General features: G+C 51.6%; 1 protein-coding gene across 1 annotated transcript in view; it reads left to right on the top strand.

Moving 5' to 3' along the window:
- Positions 1-1,124: 1,124 nt before the first annotated feature.
- Positions 1,125-21,416, top strand: part of PADI6 (peptidyl arginine deiminase 6) — a 29,499-nt gene continuing 9,207 nt past the window's right edge. Inside the window, exons 1-9 of the mRNA XM_007980315.3 lie at positions 1,125-1,290; positions 1,988-2,165; positions 4,552-4,624; positions 8,699-8,766; positions 9,843-9,960; positions 11,073-11,198; positions 17,188-17,366; positions 17,585-17,688; positions 21,074-21,185. Of these exons, the coding sequence (XP_007978506.2) occupies positions 1,175-1,290; positions 1,988-2,165; positions 4,552-4,624; positions 8,699-8,766; positions 9,843-9,960; positions 11,073-11,198; positions 17,188-17,366; positions 17,585-17,688; positions 21,074-21,185 (1,074 nt within the window). The 5' untranslated portion in view covers positions 1,125-1,174. The remainder of the gene's footprint in view (positions 1,291-1,987; positions 2,166-4,551; positions 4,625-8,698; positions 8,767-9,842; positions 9,961-11,072; positions 11,199-17,187; positions 17,367-17,584; positions 17,689-21,073; positions 21,186-21,416) is intronic.

The raw sequence follows: 21,416 nt of genomic DNA, 5'->3' as shown, positions 1-21,416 counted from the left end.
AAAAAAGAGCTCAATCCAAGCTTAAGACATGAAATGAACACAATTTTAAAGTAAGTTATGTAAGTTTCTCGTGCCAGAGCAAGAGTTCCTATTTCTTTGCTCTGTGGGCTCAGCTGAGATGGGTAGCAGCTGGTGACCCTGGCTTGATGTATTCATTCCACCAGCACTTGCTGTGCCCCCACCCCCGTGACACAGCTGTAAGCAAGGAGCTCGCCTTAATCACTGGGGGTTGGGATGCAGGTTCCTGGACCACACCCTAGACCGTCTGGGACCGGGAATTTGCAATGTTAACAAGCACGCTTGATAATTTTTGAAACCATCAGAGGGTTAATAACCACCTAGTCTGGGCAGGCACTGTGACTCATGCCTGTAATCTCAGCACTTTAGCCGGTAGAGGTAGGAGGATTCTTTGGATTGACAAGTTCGAGACCAGCCTGGGCAACATGGCGAAATCCGGTCTCTACAAAAAATACAAAACTCAGCCGGACATGGTGGTGCACACCTGTAGTCCCAGCTACTTGGGAGGCTGAGATGGGGAGGATCACTGGAGCCAGGGAGGTTGAGGCTGCAGTGAGCTGTGATTGCGCCACTGCGCTCTAGCATGGGTGATAGAGACCCTGTCTCAAAAACAAAACCACCAGTCCAGCACTTTGCCGAACTCCTTCATCAATTTCCAGGAGACCCACACCCTAGAACTAAGACCCTAGAGCCTGGGCATGCTGCCACACACTGCCATCCTGACCACTCCCATCAGCTGCTCCCAACTGCCCTCTGCAGGTATTTGCTCCGACAGCTTCCAGCTGAGTCCTGCAGCAACATGGCCAAGTTGACCACTCCAAGGCACCGACTTCCCAGAGCCCCTCCTCTTCCCAGCTGAAGGCCAGGGATGCCTAAGTAACTGGCCTCAGACTCCCCTGGCCTGCAGCTCTGCCAGCACGAGCTGCCTGATAAATTGGTGATGAAGGGGTTCTGATGCCACCTGCTCCCACAACTCTCAGTCACCAGGAAGCTCTGAGAGGGAAGATCAGTGCCACCTGGGCAGCTGCTGACCCCTCCCTCTCTTAACAAGGGGGTGGGCTGCACAGGCCTGGACTGCATAACAGGGGAGGGCAGGGTGAGCCCTGGGGCATCTGAGACTGCTGTGCCGAGTGAGGGCTGTGGTGCAGGCCTGAGGATGGTCAGCGTGGAGGGCCGAGCCATGTCCTTCCAGAGTATCGTCCGCCTGTCCCTGGATAGTCCTGCCCATGCCGTTTGTGTGTTGGGCACAGAAATCTGCTTGGATCTCAGCGGGTGAGATGCTGAGAGCTCTGCCAGAGCTGGCAGACAGAGGCAGGCAGGCCTGGGACCCAGTCCCCTTGATCTGGGAGTCGGGGGTTACTTCTGTAGCCTCACCGTCCTGCCCCATCTTGGGAAGCCTTGGGTCTCTAGCGGGGGCTCCCAGTTCCGACCACGGCAGGATTCTGACTTAAATCCTGCCTCTGCGCTGTAGCAGCTGCCATGGACTCTTAGTGAGCCAAGCGCCTTGGCCTCTGTGTCCCCCTGTGTGTGAAACCGTGGGGAGGCTTGTCCACGGGGGGCTGTGAGGAGTGGGCCAGGGAGACTGCGAGATGCTGGAGCCTGCAGGTGGAGGTGACTGACAGCAGGGTCATAATACAACCTCCTGAGTCCCTTGCCCTGGTCTTTTTCCTTAAGGGGATCCTTTGTGGCTCCTCCCTTCTTGGGAGTTGGGTGCTTATTACTAAGATGTACCTGTCGTAACTTCTGCAGTGTTGGTAGCGGGGTGGGGTTTGGGCTGCAGCTTGTCAGAGAGCAAACACAGGGGTCCTTTGGGAGGGGGTGGTGGGAATAAGGACCCCAGAACACTCTGCCTCAACACCCTAAGGAGAATGAGGATTTGGGAGCCGTCCCCTCCCCCATGCCAGTCATCTCCTAGGCTGAGAAGGTGAGTGAGTGTGCCCTGACATGTGTCTCTTACCTGGCAAACCAGATGTGCCCCCCAGAAGTGCCAGTGCTTTACCATCCATGGCTCTGGGAGGGTCTTGATTGATGTGGCCAACACAGTGATTTCTGAGGAGGAGGACGCCACCATCTGGTGGCCCCTGTCTGATCCCACGTACGCCACGGTGAAGATGATATCACCCAGCCCTTCTGTGGATACGGATAAGGTAAGCCTCGGGAAGAGCTGAGGGGCATCTTCCAGGGATGGGAGCTAACACAGCAACTGGGGCTCCCTCCTGGCTGCAGACATGACTCGAGCCTGTGAAACACATTGTTTTGCATGTCTGATCTGATCCAGTGTCTGCAACAGACCAGTGGGGTGGGCACGCCATGACCCCATTTTACAGAGAAACGGAGGCACCTAGAGAAGGTGCCCTGCCAAGTCAGCAACGAGCAGAACTGGGATTCAAGCTGGGCGAGTTCGTCTCAGCCATGCGAGCCCCTGACGGTGATACTGGCCTGGCTTCCGACCTAGCCGCACCACAGTCTGGCTTCAAGGTGTTAGCAGCGTAACTCAGACAGGCTTTTGGTGAAGGCAGCTCTTCTGGATGTGGAGACTTGAAAGAGATGTAATAGCTAAGGTGTCCTAAATGCATGCTACATACCAGAGGACTTGGATCATGTTCCGGGCTGTGGGCCTCTACCATGGCTTTTTTTTTTTTTTTTCATTTATTTTATTTTTATTTTTTATTTTTTTGAGAGTCTCACTCTTATTGTCCAGGCTGGCGTGCAATGGCACAATCTCGGCTCACTGCAACCTCCGCTTCCCAGGTTCAAGCGATTCTCCTGCCTCAGCTTCCCGAGTAGCTGGGACTACAGGCGCCCACCACCACGCCGGGCTAATTTTGTATTTTTAGTAGAGACGGGGTTTCTTTCACTATGTTCGCCAGGCTGGTCTCGAACTCCTGACTTCAAGTGACCTACCTGCCTCCACCTCCCAAAGTGCTGGGATTACAGGCATGCGCCACTGCGCCTGGCCTACCATCACTTCATATATGAAGAAACTGAGGCACAGAGTGCCGTGTCTAAACCTAAGCAGCCTACCTAGAGTGGGATAGACCCAGGATTTGAGCTTGAGCCAAGCGTGTACTCTCTCCCTTGGGTAAGCTGTCTCCCTAACGGGGTGCCTACGGTGGGGAGGTTTCCCTCCACCTCGTACACAAGGGGGCAGCAGTGGTCTCCTGTGGTAGAAGCAGGTGGCTCATTCAGGGCAGGAGTGTTCCACTTTGGTTGCAGGTGAGAACCATGGGAACCTGATAACATCAATACCCAGGCCACACCCCCTCTACCAATTAAAGTGGAACCTCAGGGCTAGGACCCTGGCCTCTGGTTTAAAGCTCTCCAGGTGCCCCCAGTGCGGGGCTGGGGATGAGAACCATGATGGAGCAGTTCAGGACTGGGTAGAGCTCTTCCTCCCTCCCCCTACACCCTGCAGGACCTACTGGAGATGTCTGCTGCAGAGTAGGGTACACACCCACCTGCGCTGTGTGCCCAGGGCAGGCAATTCCCTGAGAGGCAAGTAGTGGACTTAGATAGCAACTGAGCGTCTCTGGCCGGGTGTAGTGGCTCAAGCCTGTAATCCCAGCACTTCAGAAGGCTGAGACGGGCAGATCACCTGAGGTCGGGAGTTCAAGACCAGCCTGGCTAACAGGGCGAAACCCTGTCTCTACTAAAAATACAAAAATTAACCGGGTGTGGTGGCAGGTGCCTGTGATCTCAGGTTCTCAGGAGGCTGAGGCTGGAGAATCACTTGAACCCAGGAGGTGGAGGTTGTAGTAAGCTGAGATTGTCCCACTGCATTCCAGCCTGGGCAACAAGAACAAAACTCCATTGCAAAGAAAGGTATCTCGGATAAGAACGGAGGCACCAAGTGGCCAACAAAGAACCTTGACCTTGGAGGACTAAAGCTTCTATTTAAGGACAGTGTGGATCTCTCAATCTCTGGCCAATGGTTGGGTCTGTGGTTCATGACCAAGACCTTGTGGTCAGGGCCACGGGCTGGAGTGCAGGTCTCTTTCTAAAAGCATAAAGTAGAGGCTGGCGTGGGACACAGGAAAGACTGAGTCCCAATGCTGCTTCCCCACCCTGGGTGTCCTTAGCAGCTTAAGCTACCAGAGGCCTGTTTCCCCACTGTGCACCTTATGGAGTAGCGGATGGGACCTGGGAGGGTGGGTTTAGCAGGAAGAATGTATAGTGTGGTTTCAAGCTTGGGCTCTAGAGCCAGGCAGCCTGGATCTTAAATCCCTTTGAGTGGTATGGGGTAAGTCCCTTGATCCCGCTGCCATCAGGGATACAGCTCTCACCTGGACAGGTGGTTGCAAGCCTGGCTCTCGACAAGGTTGGGGTTGAGGGTCATGGCAGGTTCTAAGTCCTCGGGGAACTGACTCAGCCCTAAGTGCAGGGCTGTGGTCCCCGTACCAGCTCATGGTGAGACTTCAGAAGCCGTAACACAAGACCAAGGTCACAGGCCTAGACTCAGCACATTGCCTGGGGCTCTGTTCCTGGTCCCTCCCCTTCAATACTGCCTATGGGTTCGGAATGCTGTCTCCACAGGTCTCGATCACCTACTATGGGCCCAATGAGGATGCCCCCGTGGGCACAGCTGTGGTGTACCTCACTGGCATTGGTGAGTGTTGCTCCAACTGGGAGTCTGGGGCCCAGCCTACCGCTGGGGTGGGGGAAGGGGTGGGATTGCAAGAGGAGCCAAAAAGGATTCTCTCTGTAACAAGATGCCTCCTGTGGGCCCCAGGAACTCCTGAACAAACTCCTAAATGGAATCATTTGAGATACCCACTCACACGCCCTCCTCGACGCTCAGTCGCTGCTCCATCTTCATGCACTGCCGACCTAATTCTGAGAATAGAACAGCCAGAACTTCCGTGTCGCTGCCATCTACCCACCTACGCCTGTCTGGTGCCTACCTTCTTCCTTTGTTACAGTTGACGTGTCTGGTCCAAAGTTAATCTTTGCCTCACTAGATCCTTTCTTCTCATTCAAGAACATTCCTTTGTCAATTCTTACCAATGTAAGAAGCTGCCACCCTTCCCCGCTCTCTAGATCACCCCCATCAACTCAGGAACAAGCTCTATAACATCTACTTTTTCTTTTTTCTTTTTTCTTTTTTTTTTTTTTTTGAGATGAAGTCTTATTGTTACTCAGGCTGGAGTACAGTGGCATGATCTTGGCTCACTGCAACCTCCACCTCCTAGATTCAAGTGATTCTCCTACTTCACCGGCTGGGACTATAGGTGTATACCACCATTCCTGGCTAATTTTTTATATTTTTAGTAGAGACAGGTTTTGGCCATGTAGGCCAGGCTGGTCTCGAACTCCTGACCTCATGATCCACCTGCCTCGGTCTCCAAGTGCTGAGATTATCAGGTGTGAGCCACTGTGCCTGGCCACAACATCTCTTAAACCTGATTCTAGGGTTTGTGGGTGTTTGTTTGTTTGTTTGTTTGTTGTTTTTAAAGACGGAGTCTAGCTCTGTTGCCCAGGTTGGAGTGCAGTGGTGCGATCTTGGCTCACTGCAACCTCTGCCTCCCAGGTCCACGCCACTCTCCTGCCTCAGCCTCCCAGAGTAGCTGGGAATACAGATGCCCGCCACCATGCCCGGCTAATTTTTTGTACTTTTAGTGGAGATGGGGTTTCACCATATTAACCAGCATAGGACTTGACCTCATGATCTGCCCGCCTCAGCTTCCCAGAGTGCTGGGATTATAGGCATGAGCCACTGCGCCCGGCCTAGGTTGTCTTTTAAAGTCTGTTCTCCCACCTCTGTTCCTGAGGAGCCATCTGTGTCCTCAATTTCTCTAGAATCTTCTCAAATTAGACACCTACCACTAACGGAGTTCTTATAGAACTCTAACATCTACAACACTAAGTTTTTGTGTGGGGTTTTTTTGTTTTTTGTTCTGTTCTTTTTTTTTTTTTTTTTGGTCGTCTTTTGTTATTTTTGAGACGGAGTCTCACTAGCCTAAGCTGAACTGGAGTGAAGAGACACGATCATGGCTCATTACAGCCTCAAATGATCCTCCCACCTCAGCCTCTCCGGTAATTTGGACCATAGGTGTTACATCACCATACCTGTTTAATATTTTATACAGACATAGGTTTCCCTATGTTGCCCAGGCTCTTCCCACCTCAATCTCCAGAGTAGCTGGGACTACAGGCACGCACCACCAACCCCAGCTGATTTTCTTATTTTTTGTTATTTTTGTCCCCATAGAGAAGGTTTTACCATATTGCCTAACGTGGTCTCGAACTCCTGACCTCAAGTGATCCTCCCGCCTCAGCCTCCCAAAGTGCTGGAGTTACAGGCGTGAGCCACGTACCTGCTGGTCATCCCTTCTTAACACACTTTAACGCTTCAGGGATGTTCAACTTATTTTTCCTCCTGCCTGTTGCTTCTCAGAACACTTTGGAGCTCAGAGGAGCTCTTCCTGGTTCTTTGTCCCCCTGCTTTCAATCAGTGAAGTGTCTCGAGCTCAGGAGGCTGGTCACATGGCTCTAATGTTACCTATGGACAGGCTGCTCCCACAAACCCGACTTGGATATTGCCTAACCAGCATGATCGCTTGGGTATCTGACAGATGTCTGAAATGCAAATGGATTCTCTCTACTCCTGAAAACCTGTTTTTCTAGTAGTCCCTCCATCACAGTAGCAGGTAGCTCCATCCTTCCAGTGTAAACCTTGGCATCACCTGACTCTTCTTGCCCCACAGCAGTCTGAATCTTGTATTACCTGATGTTTCGCCGGAATCTGGCAACTCATACTCATACTCCGTGTGCTCGCCCTGGCTCGAGCCCCCATCCTCTCACCTGGGTCACAGCCCAGGCCTCCCAGTGGGGTTCATGCTGGCACCCTTGCCCTTCTGACTAGACCTCTAGCCTTGATCCAGCAGCCAGAGTGTGGCACATCTTTAAGTGGAATATTGGATAACGCCTTCCAACTGCTTCCATGTTGCTTGGATTGAAGCCAAAGTCACTGCACACAAAACTACACAAGTAACCCTGGGCTGCCTCTGTCTTTACCACCTGCGAATCTTCCCCCTGCGTCATCCTGCTCATTCTGCTCTGGGTGCTGTTGGTCACTCTGATCCTTGGCCTTGCCACCTTGGGCTTCCTATTTCCCCTAATGGGTCTTACCCTAGATGTTAACTCAGATTTTCTTGCCTCTTTCAGATCTCTTTTCAAATGTCAACTTAGGCTTCCTTGATCATCTAAAACTGAAACACCCCCACTCCATTCCTTCTCCCATATCCCTCAGTGCTTATTGCCATCAAACATGATATATCTGCTTGCCCCTCCCCTGGTGCACACATTCGTGCTTATGTAAGCTCTAAAGAGACGAGGTCTCCATCCGGCATGCTGCTAGATCCCTAGGACCTGGGGCAGCCCAGTTCGCAGTGGGCATCTGGTCCCTGAGCATCTGTTGGCCAGGTGCTGATGACGTAACAGGAAACAAGTCCTACATTTGTGGCCCTGATGTTCCAGTTAGGAATCAGCATGTCAAATAAGAGCTGTGAACAAAAGACCACACTAGAGCCACGTGGTTGTCCCTTGTGTGGTAGAAGGGATGGGAGCTGGTATGCTAAGGTGGCAGGGCAGTCCCTATGACAGTACCTGGGCAAAAACCTAGATCCTTAAGTGTGTTTTTGTTTTGGGCGGGGGGGGGGGGAGGGGGGTTGTTTTTGGTTTGGTTTGGTTTGGTTTGAGACAGAACCTCACTCTGTCACCCAGGCTGGAGTGCAGTGGCACGATTTCTGCTCACTGCAATCTCCACCTCCTGGGTTCAAGCGATTCTCCTGCCTCAGCTTCCTGAGTAGCTGGAACTACAGGCACCTGCCACCATAGCTGGCTAATTTTTGTATTTTTGGTAGAGACAAGGTTTTGCCGTGTTGGTCAGTCTGGTCTTGAACTCCTAATCTCAGGTGATCTGCCTGCCTTGGCCTCCCAAAGTGCTGGGGTTACAGGCGTGAGCCACCGTGCCCAGCTAATCCTTAAATTTTAAAGGGGCTTAGAATTGTCATGTATTGAATTTTTTTTTTTCTTTTTTTAGACAGAATCTTGCTCTGTCACCCAGGCTAGAGTGCAGTGGTGTGATCTCAGTTCACTGCAACCTCCACCTCCCGAGCTCAAGTGACACTCCTGCCTCAGCCTCCCAAGAGGCTGGGACTACAGATGCCCTCCACGATGCCCAGCTAATTTTTGTATCTTTGGTAGAGATGAGGTTTCACCATGTTGCCCAGGCTGGTCTCGAACTCCTGACCTCAAGTGATCCATTCACCTCAGCCTCCCAAAGCGTTGGGATTACAGGAGTGAGCCACTGTGCCCGGCCATATTAAGCCTTTCCTATATCTTGGAGCATAAAGTTTTCCAGAAGGCTAGAGAGGTAGACTTTGCAAGTAAGAATCACTTGGGTAGAGGCTGAAAGGCATGAGATGGCATGAGGACCATGATGGGCTTGTTTTGTGAGTTCCCGGGAGGTTTGGGGTAGACATGTGACTACTTGGACCTCTTCAGGCTTGCTGAGGTGAAGCTGTCACTTTTGAGGATGGTTTCTGCTTCTAAACTGATAGCATGCCAGAAAGGCTGGATGCCCTGATGCCAGCCTTGGGCAGCCCCGCAGGAGATAACCTGTAACTTTGAGGTTCCATCTGGCAGGTCTAGGTGGCTGGGACACCCTTTTCTTTTTCAGAGGTCTCTCTAGAGGTAGACATCTACCGCAGTGGGCAAGTTGAGATGTCAAGTGACAAACAGGCTAAGGTGAGTCTGCCAGCAAAAGGGGGCGGGGAAGGGACCCTATAAGCCAAATCTGCCCACAGGCTCACTTGATCTGACCTTCCTAGTATCTAGCCCAATTGCTGTAACATTGCTGATGGATTAGATATGGGGGGCAGGAGGGCGGGGAAACAAACTGTCATGGTACACATCAGAGCTGATTAAATTCTTTTTCTTTTGTGAGGTTTTTGGTTTTTGTTTTTTGTTTTTGATGGAATCTCCCTCGGTCACGTAGACTGGAGTGCAGTGGCATGATCTTAGCTCACTGCAACCTCTGCCTTCCAGGTTCAAGCAATTCTCCTGCCTCAGCCTCCTAGTAGCTGGGGTTACAAGCATGTGCTACCACACCCAGCTAATTTTTTTTTCTTTTTTTTTTTCTTTTTTTTTTTTTTTTTTTTTTTTTTGAGAGAGTCTCACTCTGTTGCCCAGGCTGGAGTGCAGTGGCACCATCTCGGCCCATTGCAAGCTCCGTCTCCCAGGTTCACGCCATTCTTCTGCCTCAGCCTCCCATGTAGCTGGGACTACAGGTGCCTGCCACCACGCCTGGCTAATTTTTTTTGTATTTTTAGTAGAGACGGGTTTTCACTGTTAGCCAGGATGGTCTCAAACTCCTGACCTCCAGTAGTCTGCCTGCCTCAGCCTCCCAAAGTACTGGGATCAGAACTGATTACACCTCTACCTCACTAAAACAAAACTAGAATATCTGGCAACTCTACGCTCATGTCCTACCCTGGTTGTGGAGTCTCCTAGACGAGAGGATTAGCTGCTGCTGCCAGGTGGTATATCTCTTTTCCAGTTTGCCTCATCCCTGATTCTCTGACCCTGAAATATGGGGTAGGTAACTGGTAACCCCGAACCTAGCTTCTTTCCCTTCCTCTTAGCCTCCTTACCTGATGTTACCTTCCTGTGCCTACAGATTCTTGACCTCACTGGTCCTGTTCCATGGGTCCCTGTGACCCTGGAGAAAGGCTTAGCTGGGCCTTTCTGCTATGAGGCGGCATCCGAGAAGCAGAGGATTTACTTGGCTCCTTCCTAAGCCAACGTTCCTATCTCATTTGCAGAAAAAATGGATCTGGGGTCCCAGCGGTTGGGGTGCCATCCTGCTTGTGAATTGCAACCCTGCTGATGTGGGCCAGCAGCCTGAGGACAAGAAAACCAAGAAAGTGATCTTTTCAGAGGGTAGGACCTCAGACTGTCTCTGCCTTTCCTTCTTGGTCTCGGCCTTTGCTGCCCTGCTTCTCAGCAAATATAGATTCCAGACTAATTTTTTCCACCCCCGCCCCCTCCCACCACCCCACACACCCTCTTCCCCAGTCCCCAAGCCTGGGCTGATCAAATCTTTTGTCCTGGGTTGTAGATGTGTAATCGGGAAGAGAGGTCACAGGGTGCCATGCAAAGAGCATGGGTGGTTACAAACTTATTTCCTAGCTGTGAACTCCAGCACACTACCTTCCCTGATCTTGTTTCCCTATTTGTAAAATGGGGATGATACAGTTGCCCTCCCAACTTTATCAGTTGGCTGACAAGACTAAATGAAGACAATGGGGTATACGCCCTGCTTTCTAAAAAGCCTCTCGTAGTCTGGACCAGGAACTTTAGACTGTCTTGGGGAAAAATTGTCTTGGGGCCCGGCGCGGTGGCTCACACTGTAATCCCAGCACTTTGGGAGGCTGAGGCGGGCGGATCACGAGGTCAGGAGATCAAGACCATCCTGGCTAATACGGTGAAACCCCGTCTCCACTAAAAATACGAAAAATTAGCCAGGCGTGGCGGCGGGCGCTTGTAGTCCCAGCTAGTTGGGAGGCTGAGGCAGGAGAATGGCGTGAACCTGGGAGGCTAAGCAAGCAGTGAGCCGAGATTGCGCCACTGCACTCCAGCCTGGGTGACAGAGCAAGACTCCATCTCAAAAACAAAAACAATTTTGTCTTGGATCCTGACTTGTGGTTGGGACCAGGGTTCTGGGTCTTAGCTATAGAATGGAATGTCTTGGTTCCTACTGAGGCTGGAGGTGAACCCTCACTGAACTGATCGAGGTAGGCCCTGTTCTGTTTGTGGGGACCATGGAATAAATGCCATCCTCCCTCAAAAGGAGGCCCTTGGGGTTTGTAGCTTGCCTGTAACCACCCAGAACAAGCAGTGAAGTGGTAATGCTTCAGGCCTGGGCCCTAGCGAAAGGCAGGGGGTCTTTGGTGCTCTGTTCAAACTCCCGGCCCCTCTCTACTCCTCCTCCCTCCACCCCCAGAGTGCTGGCCTCCAGACATTCCTTAACCTTTGCTTTGTCTTTTGCCCAGAAATAAAGAATCTGTCCCAGATGACACTGAGTGTCCAAGGCCCCAGCTGTATCTTAAAGAAATATCGGCTAGTCCTCCATACCTCCAAGGAAGAGTCGAAGAAGGCAAGAGTCTACTGGCCCCAAAGTGAGTGTTCTTGTGCCAGCTCCAACTTTGCCTGCTTTCGATGTGCCAGGCAAGTTGTGCCCACACCTCCTCCCAGCAAGGTCCCCGGCAGAAGCCTGCTGGAGACCTAGAGCTGCAGATGAGAGGCCACTGTGGCTGTACTTGTGTTTCTAGGATTCTCTGGCTGCTACCTTCACCGTAGGCTAAGTCTGTACACATGGGTGAGTTATTGTACCTCTAAGCCACTTTCTCCACTTGTAAAAAGGGGGTAGCTGTGCCTTCGCTGCAGGCTGGAAGAGGAGGGAGACATCTTAGCTGAAACAGTAGCTATTGCCTTACACAGATTAGATCACAGCTCCCAATGACTCTTCTCAGGAGAATCCATCTTCACTCGAAACCAAGATTATGTTAAATTTCCAGAAATCCGAGGCTAAAACCTAGAGTGGCGGCCAGGGTAGCATCCCAGCCACCATGCCATCCACCACCCATCTTCAGCCCTCCTCTCGCTGGGAGGCAGGCAGCACACCCTATCTATAGATGGAGGACTGGTTAGGAGGTAGACATGCCCAACTCCAGCAAGAGCCTTGTGCGTCTTTTGACTTCCCTGAACTGACTGGGTACTTAGCGTACCTCTAAATCTCTCGATGACAGCTGGCTCTCTGCTTCTGGAGGGACATGCCAGCATGCTTTTTGGGGTTTTGTTTTGTTTTTCTTCTTTGAGACAGGGTCTAGCTCAGTCACCCAGGCTGGAGTGCAGTAGTGTGATGACAGCTCACTGTAGACTTAGCTTCCTGGACTCGAGCAGTCTTCCCACCTAAGCCTCCCAAGTAGCTGGTATGACAGGTGTGCGCCACCACAACTGGCAATTCACTTTTCTTGTAGAGATGGGGTCTCACTTTGTCCAGACTGGTTTCAAACTCCTGGATGCAAACAATCCTCCTGCCTTGGCCTCCCAAAGTGCTGGGATTACAGGTGGGAGCTACTGCACCCGGCCCAACCTGCTACCTTCTCTTATAAACCATGCTGAGCTTCAGCTGGGCAATGCAGAGAGCCCTGTGGTCTATCCTGTGCCCGTTGTCAGAGGGCACCATCTCTGTTGCCAGCATTGGAGAGTATTTCTGCCACTTCCTGGCCTGCACTCTGGGGCCTTGGCTTCATCTCCGACTCCATCTCTTCGGCAGATCATAGGTCACAGCTGGATTTCAAAGTAGCCTGGGATTAGCCAGGAAAGGTAGCCCAGCTTGGACGTGGCCATCTTACATGTGAGCTGGAGTGAGCCTAAGAAACCAGAGGTCCAGGTTCAGGCCACAAGGGCTACTCTGGCCCTGGGAAGCCTACCAATGCTGAAGTAGGTGGATTAGGCCAGGCGGGCCTTGGAGTCTGACAGTTCACGTAGCCTGCTAAGGAAGCCATACTTCATCATGCGGATCATAGTGAAATACTGGTTTCTTTATTGACAAAGCTTATTCAGGCTGGGCGTGGTGGCTCATGCCTGCAATCCCAACACTTTGGGAGGCCGAGGCAGACAGATCACCTGAGGTCAGGAGTTCGAGAACAGCCTGGACAACATGGAGAAACCCTGTCTCTACTAAAAATACAAAAATTAGCTGGGCATGGTAGCAGGCATGCCCGCCAGCTACTTGGGAGGCTGAGGCAGGAGAATTGCTTGAACCCGAAAGGCAGAGGTTGTAGTCAGCCGAGATCATGCCACTGTACTCCAGCCTGAGTGAGACTCAAAAAAATAATTAAAAAAAAAAATCTTATTCAATAATCTAGGGGCTGGGCACGGGGCTCATGCCTATAATCCCAACACTTCGGGAGGCCAAGGCAGGCAGATCACCTGAGGTCAGGAGTTCGAGACCAGCCCGGCCAACACGGCAAAACCCCATCTCTACTAAAAACTACAAAAATTAGCTGGGCATTGTGGTGTATGCCTGTAATCCCAGCTACTCATGAGGCCAAGGTAGGAGTGAACCCAGGAGGCAGAGGCTACAATGAGCCAACATTGCACCACTGCACTCCAGGCTAGGTGACAGAGTACAACTGTCTCAAAAAAACAAAACAAAAAACAAAAAAGCTTATTCAACAATCTAGGGTAGGGCAACACAGCATGTTATGTTTTAACAGGCCCTCCGGGTGACTCTGAAACATGCTAAAGCTTGAACCACAAAAAGAGCAAAAGAGTCTGAAAAGTTTGCAGAAGAATAGAAAGCCAGAATACAGGGTTCTAGAAACAGGCTGGGTGTGGTGGCTCACACCTGTAATCCCAGCACTTTGGGAAACCAAGGCAGGAGGATTACTTGGGCACAGGAGTTCAAGACCAGCCTTGGCAACACCGTGAGACCCTGTGTCTCTAAGATAAAAGATTATTTTTATAAAGAACCCTGGCCAGGTATGGTGTGGTGACTCATGCCTGTAATCCCAGCACTTTGAGAGGCCAAGACTGGTATATCACTTGAGGTAAGGAGTTTGAGACCAGCCTGGCCAACATGGTAAACCATCTGCTAAAAATACCAAAATTAGTTAGGTGTGGTGGCGCTAGCTTATAATCCTAGCTACTCTTGTAATCCTAGCTACTTGGGAGACTGAGTGGGGAGGATCATGTGAACCCAGAGGCAGAGGCTGCAGTGAGCTGACATTGCACCACTGCACTCCAGCCTGGGTGAAGTAAGGCCGTGGCCAACCCTGGCAAATGCTGTTGATAGACTAAGATGCCTAAGTCACAATCCTCAGAATGGCAGTCATTAGTGACTCTGATAAGAGCAGTGAAAAGTCAGGTTGAAATGGGTAGGCACAGTAAATCTAGGCCATGGAAAGAATCTTCCGTAAAGGGAGACTTGTGGTGGTAATTATGGGGGGCTGGCACACAGTCGAGCGTGTCTGAAGCTGGTAGTACATGGGCAGATGTGTAGCTGGAACTGATCCAACGGGTGGGGAAATGGATCCTAGGGGAAGATCTGAGAAGTTTGCAGAGGGATAGAAAGCCAGAAGACAAGGTTCTAAACAGGCTGGCATGGTGGCTCACACCTGTAACCCCAGCACTTTGGGAGGCCAAGGCAGAAGGATTGCCTTTAGGACTATGGAAGACAGGCAAGTCTGTGGACAGGAATGAGACAATAGTGTTTGAGTAGTGTTGGTGGCTTGCCTTGAGGTCTGGTCGTAGCCTGAAATGAGGCCTTTGGGTGTGATGGTTTTCTCCAGCTCCTCAGGTGCAAGAATGAGCTTTAAAGACCTGGTGTGACCAGAATGGAGGTTTTCCAGGAAAACAAACTAGAAAAGGGTGTGGGAGTGGAGTGGACAGTGTGCATAAGAGAGGATGTAGTGATGGGTTTTTGAGCTCTGAGAAGGGTCAAAGGGAAGTGAGGATGAAGGGTGGGGATTGGTAGGAAGATCTGGGACTGAGACTGGGGACTCGCTGGGGTGGGAGCATAGGTGAGTTAAACAGATCGGAAGGCATTGAGTCTGCCTTGGAGGTGGCATCTAGTCTGTGGTATGACCATTGTAATAGATGTCTAAGGTGGTACAGAACCCAGGTTCATTGAAATAAGGTTGAAGAGAGATCAAAATGTCTGAATGTTCTAGTCCATTGTCAGATACCAGTGACACAACAGCAGTGGAGGCAAGTAGTGCTAGAACAATCCACGAAGGATGGAGAAGATGACATCATCCCCAAAAGAAAGGGGTAGCTGGTGTTATCTGACAGTCAGCACTTCATAGGAACTGGGATTCTTGAATAGAGAAATGGCCTGGAAGTGCCAGTGAAGAACCAAGAAGGGTACCTGCCTTCCTGTAGGTCCAGCAGTACATAGCAGGTAGGAAAAAGCTCAGCTCAAATCATCAGTATTTGCTCTGTGCCCTAAGGATCCAGCTCTGCAAGAATAAACCATGTTACCTGCTCTCAGAGCCTGCTACGACAGATGAACAGATAGCCAAGGACCCAGCAGAAGCTGGAGGCAGCCCTTTAAGATGCCCCCAGTGTGGGTAGGGAGAGTTTGAGGTAGCTAAGGCCTCCTGGGCAGCTCTGAGGACTGAGGGCAGGAAGGGCCTTCCAGGCAGAGGCAATTGTTGTGTGTGCCTGGGTCGCAGGGCTTCTGGCCTCCCTCATGCTTCTTTTTTAATGGGGACAACAAATGCCTGCCTTGAAGGGTCCTGAGGATGTGAGGCCATGAGCCTGAAACACCTACCAGAGCTACTAGCAAAGATAGTAAGCCCACAGCAAAATGTTAGCTATGCTTCAGCTTCACAACAAACTAGCTATAAGAAGGTCCCCCAGAGGGTCAACCACAGGACAGCCAGCCTGTAGCGGCTTGTGGCAAACAGACTGTGACCCTCTCACCCTTACTGCCTGGTGGTGAATCACCCTTGGGTGGAATGGCCACAGGGAGCCCAGGTCCCCAGAACAGGAGCAGGCCCTAGGTGTGCAGAAGTTCTTGGGCTGGGTGCCGTGGGCCATCCAATGCTATCGCAGGTCAAGAGGGCTGTGTCTGCACTAGGAAGCTGCAGGGGTTCCTGGGATTGCCTTGTCTGGTCTTGCCCCATGAGGCCTGGTGAAGCCTCTAGGTAGATGAGAAGCAGGAACCAGCACAGGAACGGTCCTGGTGGGCCCAGTTCCCTCACAACCAGCAGCAGGACTGAGACTGGGCCTGTAACCAGCATCCCCAGGGCCTCCAAGGAGGGGCTGCAGGAGAACTGCAGAGTCCATCGGGAGGGCTGCTGGGGCCCGGACCCAGGACAGCGCCTGACCGGCGGCAGCCATGGCCACAGCTGCAGCCATCTGCTGGCACGTTGGAGGAGCTAGAGATGGAGGCAGCTGGCAGTGCTGTGCAGAAGGTCTGAGGATGCTACAGTTCCTGGATCTCCTGGGGTTCTGGTGGCCAAGGTAAATCTAGCCTAGGATTCCCCGAAATAAGAAGTCACCTGGAATCTTAAGCAGAAACAGCCATCATCAGGCCTACAGCTGCCATGTCGGGAACAGATAAAGAGGACAGGCCAGGAAAGAGGAAGTTCTAGTGACCCAGGTGGGGGGAGAAGCTTGGGTCAGGGTAATTTCTGGCCTAGAAAACAGACAGACTTGGGCTGGGTGCAGTGGCTTATGCCTGTAATCCTAGCACTTCGGGAGGCTAAGGCAGGTGGATTGCCTGAGCTCAGGAGTTGGAGATCGGCCTGGGCAACGTGGTAAAACCCCATCTCTACTAAAAATACAAAAAACTAGCCGGGCATGGTGGTGCACACCTATAGTCACCTACTCAGGAGGCTGAGGCACAAGAATCGCTTGAACCCGGGAGATGGAGGTTGAAGTGAGCCGAGGTAGCGCCGCTGCACTCTAGCCTGCTCAACCAAGCAGGACTCCATCTCAAAAAAAGAAACAAAAAAAAAAACAAAAACAGAAAAAACAAAACCTTAGGATCTAGTTAGCAAATGACAACTACCACGTGTGGTCAACTTCCTTCTGATCTCTTCTGTGCGTGGTTTTGTATTGAATGACCTAAAACTAGGAGACAGTCTTCACATGTATAATCGTAAGAACACTTGGTTTCCTCAGAAACCTTGATGGAGGCATAATCCATCCAATAAATGTTTCTCACTGACCTTTCTAGCATCTTTTTCAGATGAGGCTGCCGAGCCCAGCCTGGGAGAGTTTCCCACCTTTAGGACTTTATGATATTATCACAGGAGTTGGATTCATGGCTCAAAATACAGAACCACTTACCCTGAAGCTTCATACCAGGCAGGAGCCTTGAAGGCATCACCTGAACTCCAACTCCTGGTGTGTGATAGGTCTTCAAGGAACATTGGTAGAGAACTGGCTGTTGCTTGTATCCAAACATCTGGTTGTCTACCAAGCCCTCAATGCTAGAAACAGGGACAGCCAAGCCAGTTCAGCTCCAGCCCCCCTGGAATTCACAGCCTTGCCTCTGATACGAGGAATGAGCTGGTACCTTGACCATCAAATGTGGTGACTGGCACCAGGTTACTTCGGTGGCTGGTCCATCCCTTCTTTCTCTCCTAGAAGACAACTCCAGTACCTTTGAGTTGGTGCTGGGGCCTGGCCAGCACGCCTATACCTTGGCCCTCCTTGGGAACCACTTGAAAGAGACCTTCTACATTGAAGCTATAGCGTTCCCGTCCGCCGAATTCTCGGGCCTCATCTCCTACTCTGCGTCCCTGGTGGAGGAGTCTCAAGACCCGGTATGTCCCCACAATAGATGCGTCCTTGGACTAGGATGGTCCGGTGGGGGAAAAGGCATCTCCCACAGTTGGGCAGAGCTCGAGGCTTGCCGGGGGAGAGCTGCAGAAGGCAGGTGGGGCCCAGCTGGGGACCGGGCTGAACGGCCAGAACCCTGGGGGTTAGAGGGGAGGGAGTAAATATGGAAGCAGGTTACTAACAGGACCTCGTCTTGTTGCAGTCAATTCCAGAGACTGTGCTGTACAAAGACACGGTGGTGTTCCGGGTGGCTCCCTGCGTCTTCGTTCCCTGCACTCAGGTGCCTCTGGAGGTTTACCTGTGCAGGTGAGAGACCCTCAGGCTGACTGTGCCAGGTGGTTCTCATAACTGGCACCCTCTTTCTGTATGAGGGTGGGGTGGGTAAAGATGATTGGGACCTCTCACCAGGAGAGTTGAAACACTTCTGTCTGAGCTGTCTGGACCTGCCCCAAGACAGTCCAATACAGGCCTGAATATTCCCAAAGCTGGGCATGGAACAGTGAATGTGAGACAGTCCCCCAGTTATGTTAGGGTCCAACGGCATGGTTTTAAACAGCACCAAGTACTCTAAAGCAGGGTGAAGAATGGAGAGGTCAGGATGAGAACCTGTCCCAGGGATGACGAGACTCCTATGGAGCCAGAGAACAGGTGTGAGACCAGGAAGGGGAGGTGTGGGGATGGGTGAAAGGAGCAGAGACCTGTGGGCCCTGAGTGTTAGGATGAGGTATCTGGGGCCATACGTATTCTAAATACAGTGGTGAAAGCTTTGTCACCTGGATACCTGCAGGAAGATGGTACTGCTCACCCACTGCCACTTACAGGCCCTGGTTCCTTTCAGTCTTGTTATATTTTCCCGTGGGGTGGCTGCCTCCTCTGTGGAGGCTGGGTACACACGTCCTCGGTCTAGGCCTGGGCCCTAGGAGGGAGAGAAGGAACCAAGATTTGGGCGCTGCAACCTATTGTTGCTGCTAGTGGTCTGGAAGTCTCCTGAACCGCCTCACGTACCAAAAGCCTGAACACGCACGGGGCCACGTCCGGCTTCAGGGAATCCAGGCACGGTCTCTAGCCATGTAGCCACATGCCTAGGGAGAAAAGGAGAAAGGATCCTGAAGGCAGAACAGTGGGAAGCCCAGGGTTCTGTCTGCATGATCACTCTGGCCACGTGGAAAGTCACGTACAAATAAAAGGTCTAGACACAGTATGGCTCAAGCCAGGGTGGCAGGAGCAGCCATTAGAGTTGGGATTGGTCTGCAGGCAAGACGTCCCCGCCCCACTCGTTCCACACCAGCCGCCTCTAGATTACTTCTGCCATGTTGCCCTTTATTGCAAATTCCTTATGTGAAGCCTGTCTTTTTTTGTTTTTTAAAGTAGGAGGTAAAGGATAATGCTGATGGAACACTCTAGCAGGGATGGGAAACACTAATAGGAAAAGGTAGCCAGTGTGGTGGCTCACACCTATAATCCCAGCACTTTGGAAGGCTGAGGCAGGAGGATCACCTGAGGGTCAGAAGTTCGAGACCAGCCTGGCCAACATGGTGAAACCCAGTCTCCACTAAAAATAGAAAAATTAGCCAGATGTGGTACATGCCTGTAATCCCAGCCACTCAGTGAGGCTGAGGCAGGAGAATCGCTTGAACCCAGGAGGCAGAGGTTGCAGTGAGCTGAAATAGCCCCACTGCACTGCAGCCTGGGAAACAAGAGCAAAACTCATAAAAATAAAAAATAAAAATTACCGGGTATGGTGATTCATGCCTGTAATCCCAGCACTTTGGGAAGCTGAGGCAGGCAGATCACCTGAGGTCAAGAGTTCAAGACCAGCCTGGCCAACATGGTAAAACCCCATCTCTACTAAAAGTACAAAAACAATTAGCCAGGCATGGTGGTGCACCCCAGTAATCCCAGCTGCTCGGAAGGCTGAGGCAGGAGAATCTCTTGAACCCAGAAGGTGGAGGTTGCAGTGAGCCAAGATTATACCCCTGTACTCCAGCCTGGGTGACAGAGTAAGATTCCATCTCAAAAAAAAAAAAAAAAAAAAAAGACTTCTTCCCCTCTTCCGGGCTCAGTGGGTGTAGAAGCCAGACAGCTCTTCCGGGGCGGGCTGCTGGGGAGTGTGGTCCTCAGAGGGATACCAGGTTTCAGGATGAGAAGGTAAAATCTCAGCCGGTCTGATGGAATTCTGATGGCAGATACAAAAGACATAAAGCAGAGAGATTTGGTATCTCGAGTATTTGAAGACAGGGGTTTCTCATTCACAGAGGGTATCTACTTGTTCAAGGAAACCCAAGTCTTCCGTACAGTGGTATTCAGGCACGGTTTGACCCAGTAGAGCTGCATACGACCTGCAAGGCTGGGTCTATACTCCCTTCCCCCAATAAGCCTCAGACTGTTCTAGACCTTGTCAGGCTGGTAGCTCCCTGTGGCTTTGCATAGACCCAAGAAATAGGTTCTTTGGAGCAGTAGCATAGATACTATGAATGTGCTATGCCAGCAGTTACATTGCTGTATTCTATTAGTAGCAACATGAGCTTTGGACCTGAAGCTGGACTAGAGTCCCAATTTCAATATTTCCCAATACTAGGGCCTCGCTGACCTCTAACTTTTGAGGACCCATTTGTTTCAGATAAGTGTTTTGTTTTTTTGTTTTTATTTTTTATTTTTGAGATGGAGTCTCGCTCTGTTGCCCAGACTGGAGTGCAGTGGTATGATCTTGACTCACTGCAGCCTCCGCCTCCCGGGTTCCAGCAATTCTCCTGCCTCAGCCTCCCAAGTAGCTGGGATTACAGGCACGTGACACCACACACAGCTAATTTCTGTATTTCTGGTAGAGATGGGGTTTCACCATGTCGGCCAGGCTGGTCTCAAACTCCCAATCTTGAAGATCCCAGGGCTCAAGACCCACCCCATGCCACACATACAAAAATGACAACCTTCTTGGCCATCTCAAGGGTGGGGTACCCAGCTTCATGGCTTCTCAGGACAAAAATACAGCCCCCTTGGGTAGAGAGTCAGCTAATACCTTTGGATAGGCTGAGGCAGGAGAGCCCGGGGGAGTCCCCAAATTCCCTGGGATAGAAGGGTACTTGCAGGCTGGGCACAGTGACTCACACCTATAATCTCAGGACTTTGGGAGGCCGAGGTGGGCGGATCACCTGAGGTCAGGAGTTTGAGACCAGCCTGGCCAACGTGGTGAAACCCCATCTCTACTAGAAATATAAAAATTAGCCAAGCAAGGTGGCGGGGGCCTATAGTCCCAGCTACTGGGCGGCGGGGAGGGGGCGCTGAGGCAGGAGATTCGCTTGAACCCAGGAGGCAGAGGTTGCAGTGAGTCAGATCATGCCACTGTACTCCAGCCTGGGTGACAGAACGAGACTGTCTCAAACAAGGGAAGCGTACTTGCAGAATCTGACCGAAGGGTATAAACAGAGCAGGCCTTGGCTACCAGGGAAGGGGCTGCCACTGGCACTTCCCAACCTGGCTCTGGGCAAAGCTGAGTAGCATTGGACAAGATGGGCTCTGAGCTTCTGGCTTGTGCTGAGGTCAGGGGATGGTTGCTCTGTTGACCTCACGGGCAGGGATGTAACCTCTCCTGGTGAGAAGGAGGTGTTCTCCCTCTCCTGGCACAGGGAGGTCATAACTTTACAGTAAGGGAGCTGTGAAAGTCTTGCCAGAACTGGCTTCTCTCCCACGGCAGAGAGCTGCAGCTGCAGGGTTTTGTGGACACAGTGACGGAGCTGAGTGAGAAGAGCAACAGCCAGGTGGCATCTGTCTATGAGGACCCCAACCGCCTGGGCAGGTGGCTCCAGGTAACACCCCACCAAACCCCCTGTGTGGGAGGGAGGGGTGAGGAGACAGCATTTGCCACCTAAGAGGAACTTCACAGTCTTCTGGTTAACCTTAAAGCCTTGATAGAGGTGGCCCTGTTCTTAGGACTTCAGTGGAGGCTCAGATGAGGATTTGCCTGAGTCATGTCCACTCAGGAATAGAGTTTAGAGTCTAACCTCCTTCCCATTCCAGAATGGACATGTGTTCAAGAC

This window comes from Chlorocebus sabaeus, chromosome 20, assembly GCF_047675955.1.
Source record: "Chlorocebus sabaeus isolate Y175 chromosome 20, mChlSab1.0.hap1, whole genome shotgun sequence".
Taxonomy (NCBI): Eukaryota; Metazoa; Chordata; class Mammalia; order Primates; family Cercopithecidae; genus Chlorocebus; species Chlorocebus sabaeus.
Note: the sequence above shows the minus strand (reverse complement) of the source record. Positions and strands in the feature narration are given on the sequence as shown.